This window comes from Chelonia mydas, chromosome 13, assembly GCF_015237465.2.
Source record: "Chelonia mydas isolate rCheMyd1 chromosome 13, rCheMyd1.pri.v2, whole genome shotgun sequence".
Lineage (NCBI taxonomy): Eukaryota > Metazoa > Chordata > Testudines > Cheloniidae > Chelonia > Chelonia mydas.
In genome coordinates this window covers 12,027,622-12,044,453 of record NC_051253.2, presented here as the reverse complement: position 1 = coordinate 12,044,453, position 16,832 = coordinate 12,027,622, and the positions used below count along the sequence as shown (strand labels likewise).

Here is a 16,832-nt window from a genome sequence, read left to right as displayed (position 1 = left end):
GTGTCTAGCTGAATGTGAGGCTGCAAGGTCAAAGCATCATATCCACGGTTTCCTTTGTCCCTCAATTCCAAAAGGTTTGGGTACCGGTCACAGAAAGTGTCAACTGACAGTTGTTTGAGGCAGGGGAAACCTTGTATTCAAAGGGAAGTCCCCTCTTCTCCTTCCCAAGATGGGCAAACAAAGCAATCCAGGCTCACGCTAGTCAGACAAGAGTGCCTACAGCTACTAAATTATCCAACTATTTAAACTAACAACATTGATCAAGCTAGAAAACTGAGCTTCAGCTCTTGGCATCAGTACAATTAGAGAGTACAGCTGCAAGAGAGTTTGCATTTTTCACCTTCCAGTAGTTACAACAATTAACAAAAAAAGTCTTTACACTCCGCCTACTGCCAAATACTGAGAGAATGAACATTACAGATATAGTCTGGCTTGCAAATACAGCGAAGAGTAATGTCATCTCCCAGCCTTCTTGAAAAACAAAAAAGCTAAACAAAATATAACAGATGTGTTTAGTTTGGAAAACAACAGGAAATGTTTTTCCTAGAACTTTATTCCTATTATCTTAGGTTTTTTGTCCCCCCCGCCCCCTTATGATGCTCCTCATATTTTCAGTTCAACTAGAGTGATCAGGATACAGGATATTATGCCATTAACATTAGAAGCCATAAAAACCATTGTGCAACAAACTTACTTACCTATTTTTGTAACAGCTAATTTCAAATTTTGCTTAGATTTGTTGTTGGTTTGGTTTTTTTTTTAATTTAAGTGGGCCTGTGCCTCGCACCTGAGATCTTTTTTTGGAAGAGACTGTGGCTTGGTTTAATGTAAAATTAAAACAAAGCTGCAGTAAAAAAATTCCTTGACATGAAATCAGGGAAGACTCACACACAGAGCACATTCTTATCCTACCTATGCCAAGTGAAAAAAAAAAAAAAGAATATAGGATGACGCAAGATTTCTTCAAAGCCATAGGTTCTTTGAGCCTGAAGTGCACTTGTCATCTGGAGTGCAACAAAGCTCGATGGTCAAGTGAATAAAGAAGTTCCTTAATGTTCGGGTACAACTGCTACTCTTATTCAAGAGCAGCTAGTTCTTTACTCATTACTCCTACTTCGGGGCCCATTCCCCTCTCGCTCCATAACTGAATAAATTAGACCCATTCAAGCAGGTTTCCTTCAAATTTGAAATACCTTCTTTCAGAACTTACATATCAATGAATGCAGCTTCTATTAAAAAAATACTAATAAAAGGACATAGTGAATTTATCCAACTCATTTTGTCCATTATGTTCATTTTTCCTCACAACTCAGTCCTGTGGCAATGACCGACACGTCCAATGAGAACCGTATTTTCAGTGACACTGCCCTAGAATTCTGCATGATTAAAGTCCTGGGCAAGATATGATGGCAAAAGCTGCGGCAAGAGCAATCTGTATACACTGCAAAGGATCAGTCATTCCAGGGCTGGAGAATGAGTCTTCATCACTTCATACAACCAACTAAAATCATTACAAATATTAAACTACTTGTGAGGGTGGGGCATGAGGGGGAGACAAAACAAGAATATTTTAGTCTTTGAAGTTACTATATACCAACAAGGTATATAGTACCACATAGGAAAGGTATTTTCCCTTAAAAAGTCTCCACTATAGGCCTAAGACAAGAACAAAGGAGATACTGTATCCTAAACTAGAAACAATTAAAACCTAAGCTAATTTTCACTCAGGTATGAGTAAAACAGAACAATGTGACTTGTGGTTAAGTATTACACAGTATAACTTTACTGGACAATGCTGAGCTCAGTTTTGAAGGGACCAATGTTATATATGTTGGGGTCTGTTATTGGGGCCAGTGGAGCACACAGGCCAACTGAGACACTAAGTAGCGGTGGAGGGAGGCTGTGGGGAGGAGGCAAGGGGGAACCGCAGCACTTCCTACACCTGTACAAAAGGTTTAGGATTTGGTTTTCAGAGGAGCCGAGCACGTGCAGCTCCCACTGACTTCCCTGGAGTTGCATGTTGTTGGTACCTCTGAAAATTGGGCCTATAATGCGCACGTTTCATATCACTGCCTTCTCAAAGCACGAGCAGGTGTAAAGTGGCATCAAGCCTACCATGCGCCAACAGACCAGAGCAAGCACAGAGACATCAGAAAACTTGGACCTACTGAAGCCAATGGCAAAACTCCCAGTTACTTAAGAGGGCCAGGATTTCACTCCAAGTGCTTTACCGAGAACTAGAGAACATTCTCCTGCTCAGAAATCCTTCCTCCCACAATGTGGAAACTGGAGGGCCAAGACCTCGCTGAATTCATCTCAGCTCCACAAGGCCCTTGATCAAACCCCTTCCCACCCAGCCACCCCTTTCTGCATGTGATTAACAGAGAGCACAGCTGCTGTATTGTGGGTGCTTCTGCACACATGTGATGGCAGCAGGGGCCTTTGTATTTTAAACCACTAACTCCATTCAGGGGACCCCACCCTTGGCCACACACACCAAAGGAATGTTCAGATTAGCCAAGTCTGTGTGAGTAACTCCACTAGACATTAGTGTGTGTCTAAGATCAGCAACAGCAGTATGTGGAATGCAGAACAGGTGAGGTGTGTGGAGAGCAGGAGAGGTTTGGGACATGACTTCACTATGTTTTCCATTTGAAGGTTTAAAACCAAACAAAAAAACCCCCAGCCCAACACATTAAAGGTTGGATTTTCAAACTTTCTCAACACAGAGTTAGGCCAAAGCTGAGCATTTAGAAAAAAAATCTCACTTTAAGAACATTATCCCTAGCCCTGGGATTGAGAACAGTCAAGTATTTTCAGAGCTTCCAAGAACCCACAGCTCTCACTCAAGTCAGTGGAAGCCACAGGTGTTCAGCACATCTGAGAATCAGGCTACACTTACTTAGGATCCTAATTATGGATTTAGAAGCATTAATTTAGGTATTCAGGTTTGAAAATTTAGCCCCAATGTTCAATGGCTAGAAGTCTCATGGGACTTGATCCAAATGGCATTGCTCCCTCCCTCCCTCCCCACACCCTGCAGGTAAGTCTAGCACCTGACTTACCCCGTCTGTTAGTTTAAATAAAGTGGGAGAAGAATGCAATTCAGACATCAGAAGAGATTCATCAGTGTTTGAGCAAAAGTCCAGGTCAGTTCTCCTCCTGGAGTATATTTCCTGTTTGGGCCCTTTGTGGGTGCCCACACAGCAAGTATACAAAAGAGCCAAGATGGTCAGGGACACAACCCTATGCTCTGCGTGGCCCTAAACCTCTGACTGCCAGAAGCTGGGACTGGATGAGAGGGGATGCATCACTCGATAATTGCCCTGTTCTGTTCATTCCCTCTGAAGCATCTGGCACTGGCCACTGCTGGAAGACAGGCTACTGGGCTAGATGGACCACTGGTCTGACCCAGTAAGACTGTTCTTATGTCCAGCTAGTCAAAGTGTTTAAAATTTTCAATTTCAAAAATTGATGAAATTTGTGCCACATTATTCCCACTTCTCAACCAGCCCTAGTGCACATGTTCAACTTACTGAGTAATCAAGCCACTGATCTCTGGGCTTCAATGTACTCTTCTGTAAGCTAGGTGCACCACAGATGTGACCAAACCAACCCCTCCTGGAAAGGGGTACCCTTGAACTTGGGCATGTTGCAAATTTCATGAACTACATTCAGTGTTGCCAATCAAGCCCATCTCCAATGTAATGCTTATCCACGTCCCTGTGAGAGGTATTTATAAAGCACTTTGAGATCTGTACACTGCAAGTGTGACGTCTTGTATAACAATACACTTACTTCATGCATGAAGTATTTCAGTTTAAGACAAAAGAGCTATACACGACCCTACACCTGCAGCAGAACTCATTGGCTTCATGGGTGCATGAAGATTAAAGAGGATTCTGTGGCCCAAAACCTGCCTCTTAGTCCTTTCCACATTGCGAAGCTAGTCGTAGTCGATAGACAGCAAGAGGAAGGATGGTCCAGTGGCTAGGGCACTAGTTTAGGATTTAGGAGATCTGGGCTCAATTCCCTGCTCCACTCTGCGTGACCTGGGCAAGTCACTTAGCCTCTCTGTGCCTCGGTTTCCCAATCAGTAAAAGTGGTAATGATACTAGACCCTCACAGGGCTCTTGTGAGAGTAAATACATTTAAGCTTGTGAAAAGCACTTTGAGATCTACTGAAGGGAAGCACTATAAGAGCTAGGTATTATTATTACTACAGCATCTGTCCCTTGATACTCTTATTAGGACTTTCCCGTCTCTCCCACTCGCTGCAAACCCCCTTCTTCCTTCTGGCAGCACAGACAACAAGTGCCATGGCGGTGCCTGTGTCTGGCTTTACTACACGTCTAAGCAATGCTGAGGCAACTCTGAATCCCCCAAACAGAAGACAGAATGAAGGAGTTTCTACCTGAGCACAGCACAGTTTGAATATTTGGTGCACTTAGCACTGATGCATTCATTCGAGCGCAGAGTGAAATCAATTCTCACCACTCGTCAAATGCAAAGGAGAAAAAGTCACTCCAGAATAGATGTCCTGACTAGAACCAGCTCTCCACTCAAACAGGAGAACACCAAGGAAGCCAATGGAGCTGCATCTGAGAGGAGAACCAACCCACTTGCCCACTGTGTTTACTTTTCTAAGCTGTTCCATGGAAGTTTTGCTAGATGTGTAAAAATGGAATGCTACCCCTGCTCATGAACAGGCAAGTATTGGCCCAAATTCTGAGTACAATGGAATAATGGCATATACCAGCGGAACCCTGGATAACAGAAAGCAAGGGTTAAGCCATTATCTACAAAGACAATTAACGTCAGCCTCTAGATTTTGAGGTAGGTTGAAGGGAACTATCACTATAGTTATGTTTGTTTAAAAAAAAAAAATCACGATCTCAGTACACTTAGGTCAGATACACTAAGTGGAAATGATAGCATTTAAATGCAATCTATTGTAATTAGCCCTAGCAACAAGCACAAAGTGGTTTTTAAGTAATGGTTAGTGTTGTTTAACTGGTTACATTCACCAGTGTAATTGACACCTATTCCATCATCCTTAATACACCCACTTCTTTCTCCGATACCATAAATAGATTAGAAAAGTTTCTGCAGATGGCCATGACCCCATTTGTTTGTGCACTTAGCCATGTATGAATCACTCTTGGCTTCTAGCACTACTCTGGAATTACTGAAAGATAACTAGTCAGCATAGACACCAATAAATGAATCATGCTTTCCACAAGACCAAACCTTTGGGCTTTTACAGACACCAATTACAAAGTAAAAAGAAAAGAACAAAGAAATTACTCAGTCTGTTTGCACAGTGTCATGCAAAGCTGATTAATAGTTTTACAGAATTATTACTGACAATGTTTGCAGGAGCTTACAATAACAAACTGTCTACTTGACATTTTGGACAGAATGTGAATAAAAGTGATACAAGACCAAAAAAAAAACCCCCAAAACAAACAATTCCTGCATATATCCTTACAAATTTATATAAATTTTTGTAATTAAATATTTTCACTTTTAGTAACTTTAAAACTGTTGGTTAATAAACAGCTTGCATGTGCGTATTTAATCATCAAGCTAAATTCTACTTGTTGGATTGCATGAGTTGAGTTTGCAAATGTGGGCAATTAAGTTGCACCTGCTGAAGGGCAATTCCATATTACATGCCCAAATTTTCAAGCTGCAGATGCAAACAAACAGTACTAATAGCATGGCATCAGCAAATATGTTTGCACATGTAAATGCTTTTGTGCATGTATTTTAAGTGCTTAATTAGCCATATATAATTGAGAATCATGGTCAATTTTGTTAAGTGATTTGTGTAGTATTGTACGTATATTGTGCATGCATGCACACACACACAATTTGAAGGCATTACAGAAATACACCAATACACACAGAATAACTTCAACAAGCATCTTGAGAAGTTAAAAATTCTGTGCTAGATCTCAGTGTTAAAATCTATAGTCCAACTGTCATTACAATTCATCTCAAAAAAGAAAACTAACTCTTCTAAATACAGCATAAATGCACCCCCTTATCAGATACAAATGCTAAAGTTCCAGGGTACTGTTCTACTGTTTAAATTATACATGACTCTCTCAAAAATTTTTCTACACATACTGCAAAATTACTATCAGGTCATAAAACAGAAATAAGGTTTAGGAGGACTCAGTGCTAATATCAGGCATGTGAGCACGCATCACTTGTAAATTCAGCTACTATGCTTGCAGGTTTTACAAGATACATGGCCACGTGCGACCATAAGTCCAATATCAGCATCCAGTCTCAAGTACATGCACAACATAATAAAGTCAAATTGAAGGAAGACATTTTAGTTCTAGAGAAGGGTGCAGAAAGATACAAGTTAAATAGACACAAGACCTTGTTTGTCCTAAGGCATTCATATGGGACTAAGTATTACATGGTTCTGGTGATCTGGGTTCACGTGCTAGTTTAGATTACAAATGGAATGGAGCCGGTCTCTTCCGAAAATGACCTGACCAGTGCCCACAAGCAGAAAGCTACCAGTCTGGGGCAGTAGGACATCTCTGCCCTAGAAAGTCCTGTGACTGGCGCAGTAGAAAAGCAACCAGTCAGTACTAGAAGGCACTGGTGAAGCTATTTGCAAAAGCCTGCTTTCTAGGCCCTCATCCTTAAGGACATCAGCTTCCCAACCAAAAAATAAATCTTGCAGAGATCAGCTTCAAGAAGTAAATTAAACCTTTTTAAATGTCTTCTGTGTTTCTATCCATCTTTCTTCTAGATGGACCTGGATCCACATTACATCCATCAAACACAACAGCCATCATTTCTCATGTGTGAGAGATTATGTGTGTAACAAGCACCCTAGACTTTTTCTGGGGACCAATTGTTAATTTGGTCAGGAAGGTGAGGTGGAGGATTTAGAAAAGATTCTGAACAGCTAGAGAAAACCAAGCAAATTATTTGTACAAAGTGCCTGACATGCTCATTTAAGTCACTATCTTCTAATATGTGAGATACAAGACTAAGCAGATTTAAGTGTCCTATTTAGGGAGAAAAATCTAAATCAGAGACCCCCAGCATTAGGTAGAAGGGAGACAGTCAAGATAAGTCCTGTATAATATACAGTGTTCAAAATGCTAGTGCCAGTTTAGGTTTCTCACTGGAGAAAGTTAGTGTTTTCAAAAGAAACTCAAAGCTTTGATAATAGATTAACAGCTCTACTAATTTCCTGTTTGCCGTAATCATGCCGTTAGGAGGTATACCACTACATGTGATGAGCTAGAATTTTTAGCTGGCTCCAAGGTAGATAATAAATAATAATTCCTAGCACTTATATAGCACTTTTCATCAGGAGATCTCGAAATCCTGTATTTTACAGATAAGGAACTAATAATAAATGTCTGGTAATACGTTTTTGCTATTCTTTTTAATAAAAAACAAACCTCAGCATTACAGACTTAGAAAGAAAATTATGAAAAATTTTCATTACAAAGAAACATTTAAAATGCAGATCAAAGTGCTGCCTTCCAAGCTATATTCCTTGGCAAACCATCAAACCCCTGTTTATCTGGAATAGTTACCCAAATCCTCTGAATACAGATGACAAACTGATACAGCTGAAATTTATCTGAAAAGAGATACTGCCTCCTCAAATTATCCAATAGCCTTCAGAAAGTCCATTGAGTTTATTTTAAGTCATTTTTGGCAGTGTTAAGCAAATTACCCTTTACCAAAAAAAATAAAAATAAAATCAATCCGTAGTCCTTGGGAATTGTTGAAAACACTTAAGAAATAACAGGTCTACAAATTATCTCTGTCCCACCCGGTAAATGACTATGCTAGCCTTTCAAATACTAACAATATTTGTCCAAACACACATACAACACCGTACAATGTAATATTCTGCACTTATACCTTGACCACTCTTCAAGGAATTCAATCAAAGACCACTAACTGTTGCGACAGTGAAGTAGGGAAGAAGCTACAGATGGAAACGTAGGCACAGTGAGATGAAGGATCAAATCCTGGTCTCATTGAAGTTCAATGGAGTCTTGAGATGAAATCCTGGCTCCACTCAAATCAGTGGAAAGACTCCCATTGACTTCAGCTGGGCCAGGATTTCACCTTTCATTGACATCAATGAGACAGGGATTTGATTCAAAGGAACAGATCCTCGGCTGGTGTAAATGATCATAGCTCCATTCATCTCAGTGGAGCTATCACCATTTACACCAGAGGAGGATCTGCCCCAAATGACTCGACCAAGATCACCCAGCAATTTAGTCACAGAGCCATTCCCCCTAGCCCCTGACTCTAATGGACAAACTGGCACATTCCCTCTCTGGATCTTGGTCTTAGTGCTTGCATACAACTCCCATTAACATTAATGGCCCCTTTCTTGCATGTTTGTTTAGGAATATACCCATGTGAACAGAGAATATACATAATGCATCAGAGGGCCCCTTGTATATCTCTACTTCTATGCCTTCCATGCCAGGAGTTGCTAGTAACAAGGCAAAATAAATACTGCTGATAACAGACATATTGTAACCATCTAAACCAAAGAACTTAAAGTACTGGATTAGAAATGGCCACACATGCCATTTCTTTATAAAAAGCAAATGTTCTTCATTGAAAGATAGTTTTTATTTAAAGACCATTACAAGTAAATAGCCCATTAGCTGATTAGAGTTAATAAATTATAACTGGTAATATTAAACTGAAACAAGACCAACACCTGCAACTGTACAACTGTTTACCGCATGGGAAAAAATCTAGATCATCACAGTTACTGTGAGAGTCACTATATATTTACGTGGTTCCCTTGGAAAGGCCTTTTCTATCCATTTATAATTTGGGTTTTCAAATTCATTCGGGGATTCCACTGAGCCTGCCAGCTCTCTGACCAAGAGATTTTTGAATTTTAGCATGTTTGGAGAGCAACAGCAAAGAAAAACAATAATAATTTAAAAGGAGAACTTTCTTCTTTAAGGCACCTACTCCTTACATTTTCAAAGAAATCAGGAGAGTCAGGCTAAATTCTTTTTTACAATATTGAAAAATGTGGAGAAAGCCTCAGTCCCTACTTAATCTAGCTATTTATCAAATGCATTTCTACAACATCCATCAGGCACCCCAATTATTCGTATTCGAGAACCTGATACAATTTCAGTACACCTAAAAATAATTTTAAAAAGTCTTATTCGGTGAGTAACACACACCTCCATGACACAGAGTAACAAAACTTATCGTGTCAAATATTCTCCTAAGTCTACCACGATATCGACCAAAAAGAAGAGTTAGCTGTATCATGTCAGTGCTTTGCAATATACATGAATTCAGGTGCCCCCCTTCCAATGCATGCCACCTGACTTTGACCCACCTTGTGGTATCAGGACATGGAGTACAGCACAGAAGAAGAAGAAAAAAGTCTGACTCTCTTTCTTTTAAATGTACTTGATACTTGTTCTTCCTCCATTTCTTTTATAATCAACACTGAATGAAGGGAATAAAGCACAAAGATTGAAGTCATTGTCCTGGGGCACATAATAAATCATCATTTTAAGACCCCTGTGATATCAAGGAACAGTAGGGAGAGAAAAGTAAATTATATTTATATCTTCACTGAAAAAAAAAAGAAGTTTTAATACAGAGCTAGCTCGAGATACCTATGTAAAATCCCAGTGGAGACAAAGCACTGGTAGTTCTTTCCTTAAAGTAGCTACAACCTGTTCCTTGCCGGCTCTTGGATTTTACATGAGATGGCTATCTTTGTAAAAACACCCTTCCCCCCTCCCCCCAATGAAGACACAACCAAAGAGAGGCAGAACTCTCCTGACTTGGGTTTGTACATATCAAATTGAGATTTCAGCGACAAAGTAGGCTTTGTGTAAAGAGACAACAGCTTTTTAGAAAGCTGGTAGCAGACCTGTGCTGTTTATGGGCCATTCGCTGACATGTACTGGTCTTGTTTATGAAAACTTTAGTCAAAAACTATATTGTGTGACAGAAAAAGTAAATATTTTAATAACTCAGATTCTTTCAGTCAACAGAGGGCAACAGGTCAAGTGCTGCCATTGACATGGGATGTCAATGATGACACACATTTGAAAAGAAATAGTTTGGGGGTGGAAAGGAGACATGATACTAGGGTGAGCCATCTGTATTTGGTTATTGAACTCAAGAATGCAAAGATTTAAAAGTTCTACCTTCAGAAAGAAATCCACTCAGATGGTCAACTCAGAATGGTTTAAAACCAGCAATCTAAGCCACTTTTAAAATTTGTGTATAATGTCTGCTTTCCAGCTGTAAGGATGTCAGGAGAATGTTCTCATTTCCTTAAAAAATATTTTAACTACTTTAATAAATAATAATAATAAATCTCCAGAATATTTTGGTTAACATCAGTAAAAGAAAACCGACCAGCTCCTTACTCACTATGAATAAGAATAGCACCTTACCCCTTAAGCATTCCCACTGAAGTCATTAGTGTTTTTCACCTGCATCACGCTAGCATGTTGAAGTTCTAGGAAAGCGCAGAAGCATTCTTTGGTCGTGGCCGCCTAACTTCCTCAGACCGCCTTTTTGGTCTAAAATAACCCTGCAGAGTTCAGCTTGGCATCCACAAGAAACCCATTACCAGTGCAAATGACTCTAGTGCTGGACAAACTGGGCAGTCACAAGACTCGTCCATGGAGAACACTGAACTGAATAAAAACAGTTTTGCTGTTTTTAGCAAGCAGGAAAGCGAGCTATTCAATGAAGGGCGCAGCACTGATTTGTTTAGTCAGCTGAATAATTAGTTATTTACAGACTCAGCCAACACTTAAATCACCCCTGATCTCCTTCACCCAGCCTGATTGATTAGGGCCATAGAGAAGACGTCTGTCTGGTTTAACGTGGCACAGAGTACTGGCACTACAGCAAGTCAGGTTGTGTCTACACTGCTACTTTCAGCACTAAAACGTTTGTCCTTCAGGGGTATGAAAAAAGCACACCCCGAGCGACAAACGTTTTAGCGCTGAAAAGCGGCAGGATAGACATGGCTTCCGGCAATAAAGCTACCACCACTTGTTCAGGATGGGATTTTTTTTTTTTTAATCGCCAGGAGAGCTCTCCCCTGGCGATAAAGCGTGTCTACACTGCCCATGTCATAGCGCTGCCGCAGCCGCGCTGTAACTGGGTTGTGTAGACATACCCTCAGAGGACTCTCTTTAGTCACTACAGTAGTCAAGACTTTGAACTTGGCATTAAAAAAAAAAAAAAAAAGCAAAAGAAAACCAAAAAAAACCCCTTTGCAATCCTAATCCCAGAGTGCCACCAACAGATGCCACCTGCTTTAATCTGTCTAAATACTCATGCTTGTCATATGGACTAAAGACTGCACCGAAACATTGTTGAGTCAATTTCACAGCTTACCTACTTATAGAGAGAGGGTTAAATTAAAAAGAGTTTGCAGTTATGCTACTTTCCTGCTGCATTCCTACACTATATTTACAGCTACAAAGTTGACCGCTTTTAGGGCCAGTTAAAATAGTTATTTTAAAAAGATAAGTCAAATAGCCAGTGAAAAACTCTGCTAATAATCAGTCTGGTGGAGGCACAACTCTGTCTTTTCTATTAAATCCAGACCAGGAGCAGCGTTCGTGTAGCTAGTCCCGTTTTACACGGCAAGGTAACAACTCTGGCCTCACAGAAATTAGCTATTTGCCAGCAATTTAAAGTAACCTACTGCAAAATAAACTGTTATGGGTTTGATCCAAAGCCCAATGAAGTCGTTGAAAAGGCTTCCATCCACTTCAGTGGGTTTTGGATCAGGATCACAGTGCTGATTGACTGACAGCACAGGAAAAGGGTGCAGTGTTAGAAAGACACTGTTTGGTAGAGGAGCTAAGCAGTGTAACAGTCTGACATACAAGCTTCTAGCAAAACTGCTTCCATCTTAATGAAAGCGATTGTGCAAAAAACAGTTACATTTTCTTAATTCTTCCTGGGGTTGCACACAGGCAGTAGCAACATCAGTGACTGGCATCTGTCATGTTGTTGAGTCTTTCAGAACCTGGATCTGAAAATGGACAGTATCTCTAAAAAAATAATCAACAAATAAGATTCAAAAACAGCCCAAACGGTTCCAAAAGGAAACTCATGCCATGAGTCTGACTGTAGGAGAGACTTTTTCTTCAAAAGACAAACCGTGCAGATGCTATTTCTTTTAATATGCTACTTTTTACATCATCACTGCCTTGACCTGACCTAGTTTTAAAAAAAATAAAAAGTTGCTCAGATTCATTATGCTGTGGGATAGAGAAATAATTTACATTCATTCACTGGTTGGCATAAGAGAGAGCCATATCTTTATTATGTATTTATATAGTATCATTGGTATGCATACCTAACATGGTCTGTTAAAGTCAAAAAAGAATAATGGTCTATTCAGTACTGGTAGTGTTAATAAAATCAGGCAAATCCAGCTTAGTTTTGTCTGAACACGAATGAGATTAAATCAAGATTAAAGGTGCATACCATACAAAGGGCATGGTTTATTTTAAAATTCAAGATGAACACGTTTTAGTGCCCAGCATGTGAATGCCAATAGATTTTTCAAAATTCAAACAACCCGAGTCAGCCCAAGATGTGCAGGGAATGCAGGAATCTGACCATCCAAAAGCCTAAGGGCCCAATGCTGTCCTGTCTGCTGCTGAGTCTTTCAGAAACTGGAGAAAAATCTGAAAATGGACAGTACCGCAACCCCAATGAAGACAATGGGCAAAATTCCCTGCTGGCATCGATGGGCACAGCTCAATTTACTTTCACCTCCTTACACCAGGAACTAATTTGGCCCAATAGGGTTGCCTGAGCGTAAGTGAGGGCAAGTCTGTGCCCCAAATTTCTATTTTTCACTCAATGCAGCAACACACCCAGGTTCAGATTCTGCCCTAACTCGAATAGCGTTGCACACGGTGTAAATCAGGTCAGAATCGGGCCTTCTAGATGTAGAAAAACCACACAGGCTGAGATACTGTGACAAGATTCAGTTTCCAGACAATACATTTAAAAATAATAGCTAGAAAAGCCAATCAACTTCTCAAACAACAATAGCAAAAAACTACAAAAACACCCCCGTCCCCGAAACTAAAACCCCTCACACCAAAAAATAGCTCGCTTTCTATCTCAGCTCAATACTGTCTATTTTCAAAAGGCAGATTGGCAAACACAAAACTGGAGATATTTGGTCCGACAAAACTCTCACTGCTACTCCATTTTTATGGATTTAAAAACAAAAAACTAGTTTTCCAAATATTTGCTCCATTTCTGTGTGTAGCCCTCTAACCTCCAAATAACTACATGCATACATATAATTTTAATATAGTGGCTAATTAAGATACCTAAAAGCAAGATTTATCTGTTAAAGTGTTGACAACACTAACCTTATGGGTCAAAATCTCCTGAGCATCACTTCATCAGAAGAGAGAGAAATGTCTATTTGGAAGAGCAGACAACTAAATTAACCAAACTGCCTCAGTGCCAGCCAAAATATCATTACGTTTATGTTTATATTCTTAGCTGAGGGGAAGGACCTAAATAAAAAAATGATGAATTTGAAAAGGATTTATTTCATATATATATGCTGAGTGGGGGAAGATGGATGATCATAATTGTCCATTGTACAAACTACTCAAAATTATATATGGAGGTAGCATTAAATGCAGTTTTGTCCTCCTAATCAAGTAAATTCTTTGCATAGCTCTATAACAAAACCGCATTAATATGGCTAGGTTTTATTAATGTGAGGATGCTGTGTTTCATAAATATTCTAAATCCTAAACAGCAACAGATGAAAGATCAGGGCTAGCATGGAAAAGCCATTAAAATAGCAACAATTATTTTTAAATGAAGGAGCTATTCTATCATTTCAGTGGACTTACTTATCTTTAATTAGGAGAAGTTTTTGACAGGCAGAACCTGACATTGCTTTCCCAGCAAAAACTTTACATCATTGGGGGGGGGGGGGGGGAAGTGCTGTGTCTAGGAGGTTTGTATTCTGCTCACCAAAGCCAAGACACCAAGACTGCTTGACAGCACCCAGAATGGAGAAGGCCATGGTCTTTTGTTATTTTTACCTTTTGTATAGTACTTGTGATGTTTAAATACCAGGCAGAGTCTTCCTGGAGAAAACACTCAGCCCAACGTGTGGCAACAGCATATGTTAAACTGGCTAATGAGTCAAGTGTGATCATGATCTACACATCAATGCATTCATGTTAAATAGTTTATTTAGGATGCGACACATATTTAGAAATGTCTGCAGATCAAAAAAAATTGGAGCAAAAAGACTAAGAAAAGGCCCTGATGGTTTTTACTTCACTCTGTCCCTTCAGCAATATCTCTACAAGTTGTTTAGCCCCTGCAGTTACCCCTTAGGTATTCAGACCTTTGTGAACAGATCCAAGCTTTTTTGTATTTGGTTTCACAGTCTGTCTAACAATACAGCTTATTAGCCAGGCCCTCTTCCCCTTCAGACAGGCAGGAAAACTTTGACTTATTTAACCACCCTGCAGGCTAGACACTGTCTTAATCTACTTCTCAGACCTAGCGATTACTATTTATAGTCACAAATTCTAGATCGCTGGATGTACATGTGTATCTCCCACTCCCCCCCCCCAGCACACAGACACACACACACACACACAAATTGATGAGACCACTTAATGCTACTACTACACCATTGTTATCGTCTTGGGTAGGGGGAGAGAAAAGAAAGGAGAAAAACACAGACATCTTTCTGCAACTTCACTGATTCATCATCCTAAAATCAAGACATATAATAACAGCTGATTGTACACTTCAAAGCTGGAATTAGTACAGAAGGTTAGTGGGACCCGCACAATCTCCCTATCACAGCCACATGATCTCAAATGCACCCTTTGGGAACAGACAACGGAACAACCAAGAATGGAGCTAATACTGTACTCCCCCAAATCCTGCTCTTTGCAAAATCTAAATGGGGAATGGAGGGGGAAACTATTGAGAATATAATAGCTCCATGGGGTGGGGGAAAGCGCAGGAAAAGAGAGAATCACAGTGAGGGATACCTGGGGTGTCAGGGGAATTACAGGGGTGAAGCGTTGTAATAAAACAAGAGGGATGGTCTGGCGGGGGAAAGGACGCCTGGAGCTGCTGGATCCGCCAGCCTAACGCTGGGACTCTGCCTGTGCTTTAAATAGCCCTCGCAGTCTGTTTCCCCGTCTGCCTTGGGGGCGCAGGCAGAGACAAAGCTAAGAGAAGCAGCCAGCTGAAACGGACTAGAACTCACCCTTTCCCAGATACAGACCTTTCCTCTCCCGCTGCCACCCCAGGAACACTGACCTGGCAGCAAACCCTCCCTGTTAGTACCACACAGCAGAATGCACAGAAGTCTGCTCGGTCTCCCATACAGCGACTCCACGTACAACTGAAAGGCCCCCATAAAGTGCCCTGGGGAGAGGAGAGAGTTCGTTCCTTACAGACATGCAGATCTTTCCAAATGTAACTGATTCCCACACATACACAGGGTGACCGGACAGCAAGTGTAAAAAAATCGGGACAGGGCGTGTGTGTGTGCGGGGGGGGGGGGGGGGGGGCAGGTAATAGGTGCCTATATAAGAAAAAGCCCCCAAAGTCGGGACTGTCCCTATAAAATCGGGACATCTGATCATCCTGTATATACACAGCAACTTTTGAGGGTGGAGGAGAAGGAAGTAAGAGAACTGGGGGAGGGGGAAAGGCAGGAGAGGGCTGAAATCGGATTAAAACACACAAGTCACACACGCAGAGCCAAGAGGTCATCACCGCGACTCGCTCCTTTGCGGTGCGTTACGAGAAAAGGTGTACCGGGCGGGGCGGGGAAAGAGAGAATTAAACAAGGTGTTTATTTTTAAAAGAAATTTAAAAAAAAAACACCCCAACAACTTTTCCCCTCTCCGAGAGGCAGCGGGGGAAAGACTCCGGAGCTCGGAGCCTGCCAGCCAGGACCGGGGAGCAGCAAACACGCTTAACATTTTTGTATTTCTAACCATACAAAGCGATCCGTCCGGGCTGGGAGTGGAGGGGTGGGGGGACGGGACGGACAAATACATATATACACACACATCTGTGAAAGTTGAGCGGGCGGGGAGACAGCGGTGAGCGAGAAGGAGCAAGTACTTACTGATCTCCATAGTCTGGAACAAAGACCGCTTGCAGTTGCATGTGCAGGAGACATTGGGCTGTGTGGCTGCGGCTGTGCTGTTCACACCCATCAAGTGATACATTTAAAAAAAGGGGCGAGCGAAGAACGGGAAGGCAGCCGAGCTCGCCGGGCAGCACCACATCAAGCCGGGCTCCTCCTGGGGGCTGGGGAGGAAGGGAGGGAGGGAGGGAGGGGGGAGGGAGAGGGCACGGCGAACGACTACGGCGGCAGCCCCCCGACGGAAAGAGAAGGAGACCCGAGCCGGGCTCGGCTCAGCTCGCGTCCCTTCCCTCCCCTCCCCCCCGCCGGCCCGGGAAGTTTGCTCAGGGCTGAGTGAAACAGACTCGCGACTTTGTTTCGCTCTCGCTCCTGCCCAGGCAGGCTCCGAGCGGCTTCCCCTCTCCCCCCCGCCCCCTTCGCTCCTCCTCATTCAAGTCCAAGGAGATTCAAGTTTCCTATGGAAAGGGGCGTCTGAGGCAGGCAGACAGGGTGACGTCAGCGCTAGACTAGGACTGCCCTCGCCATCGCCCCGCCGGGCGGGGAGGAAATAGGCGCGGGATGGGGAATGAGGAGAGAGAGAAGGGGGCAGGCGAGTGACGGCTCTGCGAGCCAATCCCAGCTCCGA

At 41.8% G+C, this 16,832-nt stretch overlaps 1 protein-coding gene across 4 annotated transcripts in view; it reads right to left on the bottom strand.

Annotated features, from left to right (window-relative positions):
* Positions 1-16,787, bottom strand: part of PMEPA1 (prostate transmembrane protein, androgen induced 1) — a 67,126-nt gene extending 50,339 nt beyond the window's left edge. The window contains exons 1-2 of one of the 4 annotated variants that reach the window (XM_037915667.2): positions 16,187-16,604; positions 9,383-9,495 (exon numbers count right to left, since the gene is read on the bottom strand). Coding sequence is in view for 3 of the 4 variants with exons in the window: in XM_043526990.1 (XP_043382925.1) it covers positions 16,187-16,289 (103 nt within the window). In the remaining variant the exon portion in view is untranslated. Of the gene's footprint in view, positions 1-9,382; positions 9,496-16,186 lie in introns of all 4 variants that reach the window. The other 3 variants (XM_043526990.1, XM_007059774.4, XM_037915665.2) reach the window with 3 other exon arrangements.
* Between the last annotated feature and the right edge of the window lie 45 nt (positions 16,788-16,832).